Below are 15,413 nucleotides of genomic sequence, written 5' to 3' on the forward strand. Positions count from 1 at the left end.
AATTAGATGTGAGATAGCTGAACATTTTAAAAATATATTTTCTCATTCAAAATATTTATAAGTGATTTTTAAAAAAATTTTCCAGAAAATTTAATTTCAATTGGGTTTGATTTCTAAGCATTAGAAAAGAATGAAGGACAGAAAAGTTGTATTTAGAAATTGAAGTTTCCAAAATAACCTGGGCTAGTTGTTAATTACCTGATATAATGTCCCCCTTTTAAAAACATAAATGAAACATTACTTGAATGAGATAACAAAAAGGATCTGATTTGTGCATGTCAGAAAATGCCTGTAAATCAAGTTCAGTTACACTCCCATTTTCTCTTCCTAGCACCAAGAAATAAGAAGTCATATCCTTGAGGTTTAGAAGCAATAAAGGTGAGAAAAGAATATTTTCACTTATTTTCACATTTCTTGGTTTGAAAGCAGCCCATATATATGTATTCAAATGAATTCTCAGCATATCTAAAATTGGGTCCATATGAATTAATATTGATATCATTAGGAGTAGCATTAGATCATTAGGACCCTGCAGAAAATCTTATCCCTTTCCTTCACATGCTTTGTAATTTTTAAAAGTAACAGTGAGTGAGGAGTGGGGGGGCGGCAGGGAATTATCCATTGAATTCGGAGAATTTTTTTTCTTAATTTTTCTAGTTAGTAGATTTCAAAACAAACCCTGTGCTTATCTAAAATTTCAAGTGGGCAAATAATAATAAATAATCGTTTTCTAATTATTCACTAGGGGTGCGCTTTGAGTCTGCTCCTAGTAGCTTCCTTTGCCTAACTGACTCCACTGTCCATTCAATTTAACAAAGAGTTCTGTCTTAGAGCTAGAGAAAGCTAGAAGAAAAGGCGAATGTGTCAGTTAGAACCACAGTGCCATGTGGAAGTGCTGAGGACAGAGAGGAGCTGGAAACATGGAAAGAGGGGTGTGGTGCGGAAAAATGGGGGGGGGCACCGCAAATTTTTTCCAGTTTTTGTTAACGAATTGCATGTCATGTGAATTCTTTCCAAAGTATTTGCTGGAAACCTCGCTCCATGCGTGTGTGTGCATGTATGTGTGTATGAGTGCGCCCGGGTGCGTGTGTGTGGAGAGGGCACACTCCACACACCGCCCAGGTTGTCTATGCTTTAAGCCACTGCCAAAGAGCACAGGATTGAAGATGGAAATCCAGAAAGGCAACTCCCATCAAGTCCTCGTGTAATATAGCTCGTGGTGCCAAAAAAGAAGAAATATTGAGAAACTTTTTCCTTGAAACAAGAGACACATGATGCATCTTTAAAAGATTCATCCCGTGCATCTCCTTAAAGGAGAGTTTCTAAGAAACGCACTTGAACTCAGACGAAGCGCCCAGCCCTGTATTGCAGGACTTTCTAAACCAAAACCTGAGTTTCTTAGTCACACCCCTTTAGCATGAGCGCCAGTTATTCATTATTCATGTTCCGGGGCGTGTCCTAGGCTGGGTTTCTATATAGGCAAGACTTCAGCTGAATGAGAGAACAGATGGGACGAAAGAGTTACAGGGAGCAGGAGCCTACAAAGAGAATAAAATAGGGAACCTTGTTTCCTTATTTTATTTTGAAATAGCATCTTTTTCTTATATCAGCACTCAGTTTTGTAGCAATTCTTCTGACTTTAGAGCTTATATATTTGCTGATTTTTTTTTAATTCCCCCCTGGTGGGGAGGAAGACAGTAGGAAGTAGGTATTAGTAGAAGGAATAGATTTAGTTAGGATTTAAAGGATTGATTGTAATTCGAGAAGTTGAAAACCAAAGTTGGCTCTTTACTACTGGTCTTATTGTATCAGTATATAATAACACGATTATTATAGAGGAAGAGTTGCGGAAGTGCTCCTGCAAAGAGACTTGCTTTCTCCCAGGTTTAGGGGCTGTACTGTGTGTCCTTCTGTTTCCCACCCTCCCCCTAGCCCCTCTCTCTTCCTATCCCTCTTTCCCTCACTCCCTCTCTCGTTGCCGCCTCTGCAAGGCTTCCTTTAGCCCTCCCCTCTGCTGGTTGCTATGGTGTCCAAGCTTTACTTGCTCTGGGCAGTGGCAGTTGCTGCACTGGCGCTGCTGAGCCGGCTGGCGATAGCCGTAGGTCCGGTGGTCCGCTGCGAGCCATGCGACACGCGGGCTCTGGAGCAGTGCAAGCCTCTGGTGCCTGACTGCGCTGAGCTGGTGCGCGAGCCCGGCTGCGGATGCTGTCTGACCTGCGCCCTGCAAGAGGGCAACTCGTGCGGCGTATACACGGAGCGCTGCGGGGCAGGTCTCAGCTGCCAACCCCAGCCGGGAGAGCCCAGACCCTTGCAGGCGCTCTTAGATGGCCGGGGCCTCTGTACCAACGTGACGGCCAGCAAGCTGAAGACGTTCCTGATGCAAGGACCGCATGCCACAGGTAAGAAGAGCGTTGGGAGGGATGGAGGGAGGCAAGAATGGGGAAAGAGAGTTTGCCGTGAATCTGCAAAAATGTAGCAATTTCTTACTAGTTAAACTAAAAGTGATCTCAGAGAGCGTCCTGTCCAAACTCCTCGTTTTACAGAGCCGGAAACTGAGTCTTGGAGTCCTTCTAAAGACTTGGCTCACGTTTCAGTAGAGAAGGAGAACTCTACTCTGAGCTCTAAGCGCGCCAGACTGTCCTGCTAGTAGGGAGACCAGAAGATGAAACATGATACTATTTTCTTGGGGGCGGGGGCTCGTGATCAGCGCCAACTATTTTCTTAGAAGCTACTCTCCACGAGAAAAGGATGCAGCGGGGAGGAAAGAGGAAATGGTGATGATGGTGGAAACCTAGCTCTGTAGAAGAGAGGGGTGAATTGTTAAGGCGTCTGAGACTGCATATACCTGGGTGGATTTAATGGGAAATCCCTAGAGAAGGAGACCTGGGGTTGTCCCCCTAAAACCTCCATCTTTCAGTGGAGCCCTGGACTCTCTCCTCTGGCTGGTGTGCGTGCAAATGATTGGAGAAAAGAAGAGTGAGAAGCGTGCTGGGGCATCCTCCCAGTGGCAAGAGGTGGGGGAGGGGTGCGGGGAAAATGACTGACTCGGGAAAGCCAGACTTAAAATGTACTCTTCCTGCCTAGGTTAGCTGCAAACCAATTAATTACACTATCTCGGGTGGGGGGGAGGGCGCGGTAAGAGAAGAAGGCAAATGAGAAGCACTCCTCCTTTCTGCTATGTGTTGCGGGGGAGGGGTGACGGAGTGGGGAGGAAATTTGTGGAGGGGGGAGGTGAGAATCTGAATGAACTTGAAGGAGGTACTGAGAAGGCTGCGGTTTTATAAAGAAACCTAAACACCCACTAGCAATGCCGGGAGTAGAACGTTATTTATTAATATTTTTCTTAAAAACGGATCTGGCAAATTTTCTGCTGAATTCCAAGCCCCCGAAGAGGATTCTCCTTATTGTAATTATGTTAGAGAAAGTCTTTGCAATGTCACTATGAAGCCAGGCGCCACTAGTACTCACCATCAGCATCAGCGCGACTTTGGAAAATGTGCGTTAGTAATTAACTCTCTGGGAGCCAAGAGAATTGTGATTCCTTCTTAATGACCACAGAGGCAGAAGATTTACATTCGGTAATAATAATTGGAGAGCAACACTGAATAGTGGATTGGGGGCTGGCCTCAGAGTCACTAAGACCGAGGTCCAAGCCCCGCCTCTGACCCGTTACTGGCTGTCACTTGTCACTGCCCCCAGCCACTCAAAGGCTTCAGGGTGCCCTCTAGCAGATCCGGAGTTAGCGAAGGGAATTTACCCAACGGGAGTGCCTTCAACAGACGCACTCAACTAATCCAGACCCAATAAGAATAGGAGTAGGTGATTGGAATCATGCGGAAAGCTTTGCAAAGCATTTTACACATAGTCTCTCATTTGATAGTCTCTCATTTGATTCTTATAACAGCCCTGCAAGGTAGGTATTACCAGTGCCATGACTACCTTCCACCTAAGGAAATTGGGTCTTAGTAATTCAGTCAATTATTCATGGTCACCATACACTCGTTTGCACTGCCACTAAGTACAAGATGGATGATACGAACCCAGCCCTACCAGTATGGCAAGATGTCTTGCTGTCTTGTCAAGTGAAAATCATTTTGGGATTTTGGTGATGGGAACTGATTGCTAAATAAGAATAGAATTATTGAATATGTATCTGGATGGATGTGTTTTTTTTTAATTCATTAAAAATTGAACTATAGATTTTTGTTGATATTTTAAAAATGATTATATAGAGGTTTTGTTATAAATATTTTAGTAGGTTTTAATGGACACTGTGATTAATAGATACAGCACTATTACAGGTTGCAGAGCTTTGAAAGATTGTATATAAAAAGGTCCAGGTGACTTCTCAAAGCCATTTGGAAAAATATCAAAAAAGTAACACCATATGCTCTGTTAAAAGAACACAAACACATACGGCCAAAGTCATATTTTTTAAACTTCATAACAACAGCTTACACATCAGGAATATTCAAACCAATGAAGCTTCATGATCTTGGGGGGAGGAGGGAGAAACCTTTTTTATGAGATTTTACATGTCCACTAAGTCAATTTTTCTGTCTTTAAATTATTTTAATATCCTTCAAGGGAAAAGGACATGAAATTAAATCAAATATTTAATGAGTATCTGCTCTTTACTACGTACTGTGTTAAACATGAAAGACACTCATATAACAAAATAAAGGATACAGGGTAGTTCAGGTAGATAGCCTAGGGTCTGTCCAGTCTGAGGGAGAGAAGGCATGTAAAAATCAAAATAACAATAAAATAGCAAAACTAATAATTATGGCCAAGTACCAAAGAGATGCAGTTTTCCTATGAGTAACTTCCATGGCAATTCAGAGAATTTTTTTAAGACACAGTCTATTCAAAGATTTAGATACCATTGCCCAGGCAGCAAGATTTTCAAAGTCATCTGAAAAATAGTGGTAATATGTCATAATGTCTTATAATAGTGATTTATATTTATTGAACACTTTTCAATTTAGATTATTTCTGTGGATCCTTGTGGCAGGTATGTGAGATGGGTATGATACCCCATTTTAAAGATTTAGACTTTAAAACCCAGAGAAGCTGAGACTTTCCTATCTTCACAAAGTTATTAAAGAAAGAACAGAGGTTTAAACCCATGTCTTCTGACTCTAAGGAAGTTCTCTTTCCATTACTAAGCACTTTGTGCCCTGTCTTTTTTTTTTTTTTTTTTTTTTTTTTTTTTTTTTTTTTTTTTAGATTAGGTCTCTGGCCAAAAAAAAAAAAAAATTAAAAACTGAGAAAGGAATCCCATTCTTTTATATTTTTATTGTTTTTGCTGCTGTAGTTATTTATAATTATTAGTCCCCATAGAAGTTTCAAAGCTGAGTGCCTGCCCAGGAGTTACAAGTGGGAAGTTATGTGGTACCTGAATGATACCATAACAGTGAGAATGACACTAGTATTGCACGCGTGCACGCGCGTGTGCACACACACACACACTAGCATATATCTTGGTATTTGTTTCATGTTTTTTTAAATCAGAATTTATTTTGAGCATTTATTTCAAAATATAGAGTTCAAACACCTAACCCTACTAAAGAGCTGAGTGAGACATGGGATTTTGGGTTTTAGAGAACTCTAAGCCATTCTATTCATTTAAACTTTAAAAAAAAACAGAAGTCTTAAAAGTAGTTAAATGCCCACTCTCACAGGGTGGTGAATAGAGCAGAATCAGAATTTGAACTCAGACCCTCTGGCTGACTCCCCCACCCCAGCCTCTCTCTACCACCTGCTGTTTCTTTGTAACCTTGGAGATATCAAAGGATATTTGAAGTATCATATTTTGTAGATGGTACTTCAGTTCATCTAATCCATTTGATGATTGAATAGGACTCTGAAATAGCTGTCTGTGTTTAGATACTTAGGTAACTTGCATTGGTTATGTTGCTAACAGATTTCTGGTTTAGATCCAGATTCTAGAAATGATCACATCATAACCCAGATGATATCTGCCCCCTTCTGGTGGAAAATGACAAAAAGCAAAACAAACTCCCCCGGTTCTGTAAAAATACTTTTTTTTTCCCCCAAAGTAAGCATTTAAAATAACTCTCATCTTTAGATTATAATTACAAATTACAAGAGAATTCAGAAATTTCAATTAGCAAATCCATTTAAAATAAATGTTTTAACAGTTTGTAAGTTTGAAGTGATAAGTAATTTTAGGGAAAATTTTATAAATTTCAAAAATTATTAGTCTCAAGAATAAGAATAAGGTCTAGTAAATCTATAATTTCATTAACATTGGAAGATCCTCCTACCGACTTAGATGTATACTTTCATCTTCAACTTTTGGTCTTCAATTATTGCGTAGACTAGAGGCATTAAATTTTCAATCCCCAAAACTTTCTGAGTATTAGTTAGATTTAAATGCAAGTGGGAAATGTTTAACAAAATAAGTAAAAATACAATGCAATATGGATAATGTTAATTTGTAGTTTTCTAACTCAATATGTAGCTTCAGAGATCCATTTCTATTTGAATTTGACGCCCCTGACACTGAGAATTTAAATGACTTGGCCAGGGCACAGATCCCATAGGGGTGAGAGGCAGAACTTAAAGTCTTCCTGATTTCAAGGCCAGCTCTCTATCCACTAAGCCATGCTTCATCTTAAATGCGTCAACAATTAATATTCTCAAAAAATACTCATCATTTCCTGCCTCTTCCCATTTAGATAAATGATTATATCTCCTTATGGAATATCAACTCTATTATTGCAAGTTTTACTCTTGGATTATAATAAATATTGTATTGTTCCATTTTTCTGTTTGGTCTATTTAAAGGAAATGCCAGTGATGAAGAAGAAGACCGAAATACCAGCAGCATGGAGAACCAAGCAATCCCCAGTGTACCCCGGGTACCTGATTCCAAATTCCATTCACACCACACCAAACTAGACATCATCAGGAAGGGACAAGCCAAAGACACTCAACGCTACAAATTGGAGGAGTATGACTCACAAAGCACAGATACACAGAACTTCTCTTCTGAATCCAAACAGGAGACTGAATATGTAAGTATTTTGAGTTTGCATTATTGTCCTTGATCCTACATGTTCCCTCCACTCAAGAGGCATTAAGAAGCGAAAACTCATACAGCATCTAGAATATTCGTTATTAAGTATTTTTTCTGTTACCATTAAAATCGGAAATTGACACTTAAAGTGTATTATAATAATAAGAGGAGAAAAAACCCCACTTTGTGGCTAGGCTTTTGTTTGTCTATCAAGAGTATTAATAATCTCCATTTCTACTCAATAATGAAATCTATAAAAAATGGAATGATACCATCCAGAATCTAAGCAAAGGCAGAGTGGATAGGATGTGGTGGACTAACTGTTATTAAGATACATCATTTATGAAATAGTGGCGTTTTGGGAGAAAGTGATATCTTTTGAAAGCTACCCACCCACCACCAGACCCCCCCCAAAATTACCCCACCCACCCACCCTTCCACCTCTTCTGGCTACATTGTACTCATTCAGTCAAGCCAATATGTATTGAACTCCAGCCAGGTCCAAGATTGATGATAAGGGCTAAAGGGCTTTCAGGTATCAATAAGATCCACAGTTTGCCCTTAAGGGACAATATGGGCTAATGTAAGAGTCAGAAGCATACAAGCAATATAGTTCAGAGGAAGAGACTTTTTTCCTAGTTGCAGGGATCAGGAACATCTCTAGTGGACATTTTTAAGTCATACCATATGGCATTAGAGGTAGACTTTGAAGAACTGGTAGAATGTGAATAGGGAGAAGGAAGGAAAAGAGCAGTTCTAATTAAAATTCTGTTCCAGTTTTCTTTGTAAAATGAGGATAATAATAAGCCCTACTTATTAATGTTAATTATTAATAAATATATAAATTATAATAATTGGTCATGTTAATAATATTAATAAATCCTTCTAGTATTTTTATCAGCCTAAAAAAAGAAATCATGCATCCAAAAACACTTTGCTAACTTGAAGGCAGTATGTAAATGTTGATTATTATTATTAAACCACAAATAAATATCCTTCTTGGCGTTCTTCCTAGAGGTGGAAAATGGATGTAGTGGTGAAAGTGTATGTGTTTATACAAGGGTGTGAACATATAGTTCCTATTTTAGCATGCTTACATACCAGATGGCATCCATATCTCATCCTTAAGAGGAAACACCTGAGCTCTAGTAGGAAGCATATCAAGATCAAAGCCATAGAGACTCAGGAACAGGAGCCCTGTGTATCCCTCCTGTCATTCACTTAGCAAACATTTAAGTGTCTCCTAAATACCAGACACTGTGCTAAAAGCAGGGTGAACAGAACAGAAGGGAGGATGATTCAGAAAGAATTCAATATAGTACCTGCCCTTGTGGAAATTTAAAGTGTAATATCACCAAAAATATGGTCTGTTCACATTTTATTATTTTAATTTTAAATGTTATTAGTTAATTAATAATATCTATTAATACCTTGATTAATAAATAATAAGCAAATATAGTTTTAAATTACTAGAGGGAAGGAGATTTTAATTTTTTTCCTATTTATTAAATAATCAACAGGGTCCTTGCCGCAGAGAAATGGAAGACACCCTGAACCACCTGAAGTTTTTGAATGTCCTGAGCCCAAGAGGGATTCATATTCCAAACTGTGACAAAAAGGGATTTTATAAGAAGAAGCAAGTGAGTGATATCCTTCATGGCTTCCTGGAGTTGTTTTTTATTTTGTTTTTTTTTTCCTTTTCATGCCCCATCCCACCATCAGCTTTTGTTCACTAATATTCAGGAAAGCCTGACATAACAATGAAATCTAGTCTGTCACAGATACTTCTCTACTCTGTCTCTTAATTTGTATATCACACTCATTTGGGTCACCTAGGAGGAGGCCAAAATTATAGTGTCAGTAGTGGAGAAAAAGTTCATTGATTAATGACCACTGGCTAATTTTAATTTGGATTACAAAGGACAGAGGACTCCCTTGACGACTGCTTTCCCTCTTCACATCCAAGTTGACCAAAATTACAAAATAACTAGTGTTGAAAAACAGTTCCATTTTCCAAAGCGCTGCTTGCTTATTTAACTTCTTGGGGCAAAAGGAAGTAGCTTCCATACAAATGCAGTAGGGATTTACTTATTTGTAAATGGATGTGGGAGAAATCCCCAACAGAATCACTTTGGGCCATATTAAAATTATTTGAAAAAATTTTGCATCTCTATGAAATTTTAGGTAAAGTAGCATTAGGAACAAATAGCTACAAAGGTATGATTCCTTCAGAGTAATTTAAATTAGGAGTCCATATATCCATATCCAGATATGACATGGACCACATTATAGGAAATCATGTGTGTAAAGATCTAATGGACCTAGCAGTTGGGACAGAGATAAGTCTTAAGAGTTTTATCCTCCACAAGAGAACTGATACAAGAAATTGGCATGTTTAGCTTGGAGAAGAGGAGACTCAAAAAAGTGATCCTCAAGTATTTGAATGGCTGACATAAAAAAGCAACTGGGTCTGTCCAGTGGTCTTTCCCAGGATCAGTGGGTAGAAGTTACAGAGAAACAAGTTTAGAATCGTGGTAAAGAAAAACTCTCAACAATTGGATATTTCTCTCTGTTAAAGTGAAATAGATTGCCTTGGGGTAGCAGGCTTTCTCTTTTGTCAAAGTATTTAATGGGACTCTGAATGATTTCTTGTTAACAATGTTGTAGAAGGGATTTGGCATCAGGTGTTGGTTGGATTAGATAGCCTAGGAGGTCACTTAACCAATAAAAGCTATATTGATAAGTAGGTACATGCCTAACCTCAGCTTTCAAATCAGAATGATGGACAGATTTTTTTTTTGGGGGGGGGGTTACCACATCAGTACATGAGCAAGTGGAGGTTAGCTATGGGATTATTACTTTCTAGGATCATAGACCTAAATCTTGAAGGGGACACAGAAGCTATCTAATCCAGCCTTCTCATTTTTTTTTCTTGCAGATGAGAAAATTAATGAGAAATTTTCAGAGAGATTAAATGGCTTGCCCAGCATAGTAAAATTACAGAGCTTTTACTCAACATCCAGTAGTTTTGTAAATAGCAAAAAATCTTTGTAGATAGAGCACAGTAACTTCAGATAGTTGTTTATTTATCCCAAAATACAAAAACTTTTTTTTTTCTGAATGGACAGTGAACAATGTAGTCTTCTATAAATACAGCATAGAGGCATGATATTTATGAGATTGTCCTTTGTGTTTATATCATTTTCTAAGAGTCATAATTTTTGATCTGTATAAATTAGACCCTTGATGATCTAATGGAGTCAATAGTGAGCTTATATCTCCCCACCACAGAACTCTTTACACTTTTCCCCAAAGTGTAGATATGTCCTTTGCCCAGAACAAGAGTGGTCAGAAACTTTTATGACAGTGTGGCTAGGGAGAGAGGCTGCCTCCTGACTCCTGTGCTTTGTTTCACAGTGCCGTCCATCCAAAGGAAGAAAGAGAGGTTTCTGCTGGTGCGTGGATAAATACGGACAGCCACTCCCTGGATATGATGCCAAAGGGAAAGGAGATGCCCACTGCTACAACTTGGAGAACAAATAAGTGCCAGATGCCAACTCCTATGGAATCTCTGTATGGTCACAGAATTCACCCATCAGAGACCTTTGGAGTGGTTGGGAGAAGGCATGGACCACATTGGAGTTTCAAGTTCTGCCTTCTCTTATTGATTTAGGGGATTTCTTTTTAGACTCTGTGGACACTGCAGCTGTGCCCTGCCATTGCTCCTGCCTTCCTCCTTGCCTTCTCTACAACACCGAGGGAGGTCTGAATTCCCATGTAAATCTGCACTATTGATCCCCAGAGACAGAGAAAAAGGCACTTCAGAAAAAATTCAGGGAGTCTCCACTGACTTTAAAAAAAAACAACAACAAAAAACGGCCTGTGACCCATTTGATCCCAAAAGATACTGTGTGTTATTTTAAAGAATTTATAGAGTGTACACTTTTTAAGATATAAAAAAGAAAAAAAAACCAAGGAATTTAAAATTTTAAGTTTTTCTTTAAACAGGTCTTATGGGACAAAAAGTCTTCACGGGTAAAATGTTTTATAAAAAAATCTCAAAGAACTTTTTAAAGAATCATGTTTCTAAAATAAAGACATGGCTATTTTTCTCTGTAAAATATATTATGAATATTCTGTTAGTTTGTATTTAATATAATTTTTTAAATAAACTTTATTTAAATGTAACATGTGAATATGAAATGTTACACCATCATTTTGAAGTATGCCGTTGAATCTGTGCAAGTTTAAATAGGAAAGAAAAAAACGATCATAATAGTGATAACCATCTCCTTCCAAGATAAATTTATCAAGTGGAAGAAAAAAATTTTAATTAAAATTTGTTTTGTTTTCTGGAGGGAAAAAAACCTTCAAACCATGAGGCTTTTGACCATGAAATCTAGACAAATTATCTTCCACAATTTCTTTTCTTTCATTAAGATGATATTTTATCCCACAATGTACATTCACCACATAATTTGACTTCAGTATGCCTTATGTTTGTATAACCAAGGGCAAAATGGAGCCTTTGAGGGTTTTTTTTTCAATTTTATGTCAATGTATATCTTTTTTCTTCTTGTTTTAGTTAATGTGGAGCTCAATTTCGCCTTATTTTGCACAAGTGACTGCCACTGCCATCTGTAATGTGCATGGATCAGCTGCAGGCTACAGCCTTGATTTTCATTTCTTGCCGTGGTGAATTGATTTTTTAACCAAAGTTTAGAAAGAGGTTTTTGGAATGCCTGACTATTGCAAATAGGAAGCTGAGTGTATTTCCACTTTCCAGTAGTTAATGAAAAGCAATTTGATTGTCCTTGTTGCTTCATATAAAGAAAATGTCGTAAGCATCAGCCAAATGTTGCCATGACTCATAGCCTATGGTACACTGCATATTCACTGAACTGATTCTCTGACTTTGCTCGTTATTTTTAAACAATTTTGAATGGTGTGGGTTGAATGGAATCCATACCGGCATTTTCATGCTTTGTAAAATGAAAGTGGACCTCACCAGGAAGAGACAAAAACATATTTAACTCTCTTTTTCTTGAAATGCTGACGCACTCCTGTAATGGGTAGCATGATGCCTTCTGTGACTGCCGCCTCTGAAACAAGGGGATGGTTTCATGTAAGGAAGAAGCCAATTTTTCATGTTTTTGAAATCATGTGGACTGTTTTGTGAAGCCTTGAGGAAATATGCTAGAATTTTATCTGGAAAGAAGGAGAGGGATACTTTGAGAAGCAAGTTGTGGACTCTTGTTAGCAGGCAATCCAGACTTTTTTCCCCTCGTTTTTGAGTTCTAATGAAGTTAACCTCAGTGTAGAACTCTTAAGCATTTCTATGGTGCTCCCAGGTCAGATGACTCCAAAAGAACAAGGAGTAAAATGAGGCTCTGGCCTTCAACTTGAGAAACAATAATCATCCTTCTGCTGCTTATATAGTACTATGTGCAAACCCAACAACTTTAAAAACCAACCTTCTTGTTGGGAATAAGTTTTCTTCAGCCAATATTTTTTTTTTCTTAATTACCATTTCCCTCCTCTAAAACAATGTAAAAATAGCAAAACAAAGGATAACCAAACAGTGGAGACTCATCAGTAACACAGTATATAGCAGTACATAGAGAATCATCTGTATTTTTAAAGTTTGAAATCTTTTTTATAACATACAAATATATGCAGAGAAGGAACATTTATAATGAATTTTGAGCATATTATATTCCATATAGTCAAAATAAGTGTAATAGAAACATATGCTAGATAACACTAGATAATGTGCTAGAAATACTAGATAATATAAATATATAGACAATTGATTAAAGGATTCTATATATTAAGGAACAGACCTGCTCTATTTTTAGAGGCCAATCTCATTTCCATTAGAATATTGACAGCTCGAATCAAATGGTTTCTGATGGACGAAGCAATTGGAGTCATGGATACCTTATGTTGATTTGATTCCCAAATATGTGTAGTGTACTGCCTTTGCACCTCAAATGGATTTCTCTTGGGAGGAAATAAATTCGTGATTAACCAGCAGATTCTGGCTATTGACCAGGTTTTTGTTTTTGATTTTGTTTTTGAGAGAAGGTATTTTTTGAAAAAAAAAATCAAGTCTTGCGATGTATTTACAAATAGTAAATAAAATTGTTTTTGCTATTAAAAAAATAATCGCTTACCCCCTTGTTCAAGAGTTGACTGCTTCTGGATTTTAAACCACTCTATGCTTTATACCTAGCAAACATTCCTGGTGTGAAATACAAAGGATTCTTATCATTATCATAGACACACTCATATCTGAGAAGGAGACCTACTTTTTTCTCTAGCTTCCATTTGCATTAAAACAAGGGCTTGATTTAACTATCAAACTATATGGATATTCTTTTGTTTTCCCATGGAACCATTGCCCAAGAGTGGAACCACTTTTATGATTCGTAAAAATGAATGATAATTACTTACATCACATAGCATTTCAAGATTTACAAAAGCACTTCCCCAAAACAGTCCTTTGAGAGCAGTACTAGAATTAAGATAATCAACCCCATTTTATAGATAAGGAAACTAACTTAAAGAAAATAGATGATTTAGCCACAGGTACACAACTGACAAAAAAGTCACAACAACCATATCTGCCTGGCCAATTTCTTGCCAGGTAAAGATCATTATTCTCATTCTTTGCTCCAAATTTCTGAGCAAAGATGTTAGTAAAATGCTAGTGAATTCATTTCAGCCTAACCTTTTCTTTTGCCATTTTTGGGTAGTGGCATATGAACATTATTCCACAAACTTATCACTACTTTATTGTTGGGTGTTTTGTTTTATGTTGTTTTTATTTTGTTTTCCCCTCTTCTGAGACATGACTAATCTCTGTCCTCCAGCTCTTTGTGGTTTGTATGTAATACGTCATCTTTCCTGAAGCTCTCAAAAGCTAGAACCAATCAAAACCAAGATAAAACAAAGGATGGAGCAATTTTGCGTGCCTTGGCCACAAACAAGTCAAATGAGCTCTATTCAGACCACTTTGGTTCCCCTTATCTCCTGGTACTTTCTGCCTCACTCTTAAAGAACAGACGATGAGCATGGAAGAGGATACCACCATATTCCCAAGAAGGCAGCAGGAAAGATCTGAAAGATTAATAGGTTTATAGTATATAAACTTAGTAATTAAGCCTCTTATTTTACAGATGTGTAAATAGACCTTTAATAGTTTAAAAAAACAAAAAAACAAAAACAGGATTATCCAAATGTCAGTCTACTTCTGTGCCTTTTCTCTTTTTCAAAGGTAAGTGCCCTTAAAGTAGAACATCAGCTGAACTTGAGTTTATTGAATACAAGGATTATAAAAGGACACCAATTCTCCATTTTTGGAGATGTTTTACCCATTGATCTTCAAATGTTTGTGGAGCACATATTTTGTACAAAGCACTGGGTGGCATGGGGTGAAGTGCACTATTAAATACCTTTCAAGAGATTCATAATCTAGTTAGGGAGATAGGATGAGTAGATGTGAAAAGACAGCTTCCAATACAATGGACCATATGGTAAATTCTCAAATGACCAATGCAGACAAATATCCCAGGCATTCAACAGGAGAGGCTGTTTGTGGGTTAAGGTGATAAAGGAAATAAGGCTTTGTAGAGAGGATGGGACTAGTTCTGGACTTCCCAGTCCAACCTTCTAATCTTCTGCCTCTTCCCATTCCTTACTCCAGTTGAACTTGTTCTTCATCATCCTAAGAACTCCACTTCCCCTTCCCCTACATACCTCAAATCCTTCTTTCCCTCCTATTCTCCCAATTCAGCCCTTCCTTCAGATTTCTCTTGTCTTTCATGCTCCAGGGCCTCATGATTAGCCATTTCAATGATTTGTTTGAGTATCCGAGAGTCTTTTCATTCCTTGACCTTCAGCCATTACTTATCTTACCAATACTCAATGCTAGATAAAGGCCATCATTCTCTTTCTCTGCTCCTAGAACCAAATGATGATGCCAGGGTCCACTATTCAGCTTTACTTTGTTTGGACTTTTTTTTTTTTTTTTAACACATCCCTGATGAGAGATATAACTGAAGTGGGGTTAATAAAGCTTTGTCACAAAGCATCAAAAATAAATGCACTGAAACTTTCAGCATCAAAGAAACAGTATAGCACCGAATTAATAAGAATATTAGTTGGAAATGTTAAAGTAAGAAGCTATGAACACATGGGCTGTTGGGGATATTATTGGGGATGTAGACACTAAACGATAACTCTAGTCCAAATGTCAATAATATGGAATTAGGTCTTGATCAATGATACATGTAAAACCCAGTGGAATTGTGCGTCAGCTAAGGGAGTTTAGGGGGCTTGGGGGAAAGGCAAAGAACATGAAATA

At 37.8% G+C, this 15,413-nt stretch overlaps 1 protein-coding gene across 1 annotated transcript; it reads left to right on the top strand.

The window, feature by feature from the left end:
- Positions 1 to 1,534: 1,534 nt before the first annotated feature.
- On the top strand, positions 1,535 to 13,081 carry IGFBP3 (insulin like growth factor binding protein 3). Its single transcript, XM_044671939.1, has 4 exons — positions 1,535 to 2,399; positions 6,814 to 7,043; positions 8,566 to 8,685; positions 10,463 to 13,081. The coding sequence occupies exons 1-4, from the start codon at positions 2,024 to 2,026 to the stop codon at positions 10,586 to 10,588; spliced, it is 852 nt and encodes a 283-aa protein (XP_044527874.1). The 5' UTR covers positions 1,535 to 2,023; the 3' UTR covers positions 10,589 to 13,081.
- The last annotated feature ends 2,332 nt before the right edge of the window (positions 13,082 to 15,413 follow it).

This window comes from Gracilinanus agilis, chromosome 1 (genome assembly GCF_016433145.1).
Source record: "Gracilinanus agilis isolate LMUSP501 chromosome 1, AgileGrace, whole genome shotgun sequence".
Lineage (NCBI taxonomy): Eukaryota > Metazoa > Chordata > Mammalia > Didelphimorphia > Didelphidae > Gracilinanus > Gracilinanus agilis.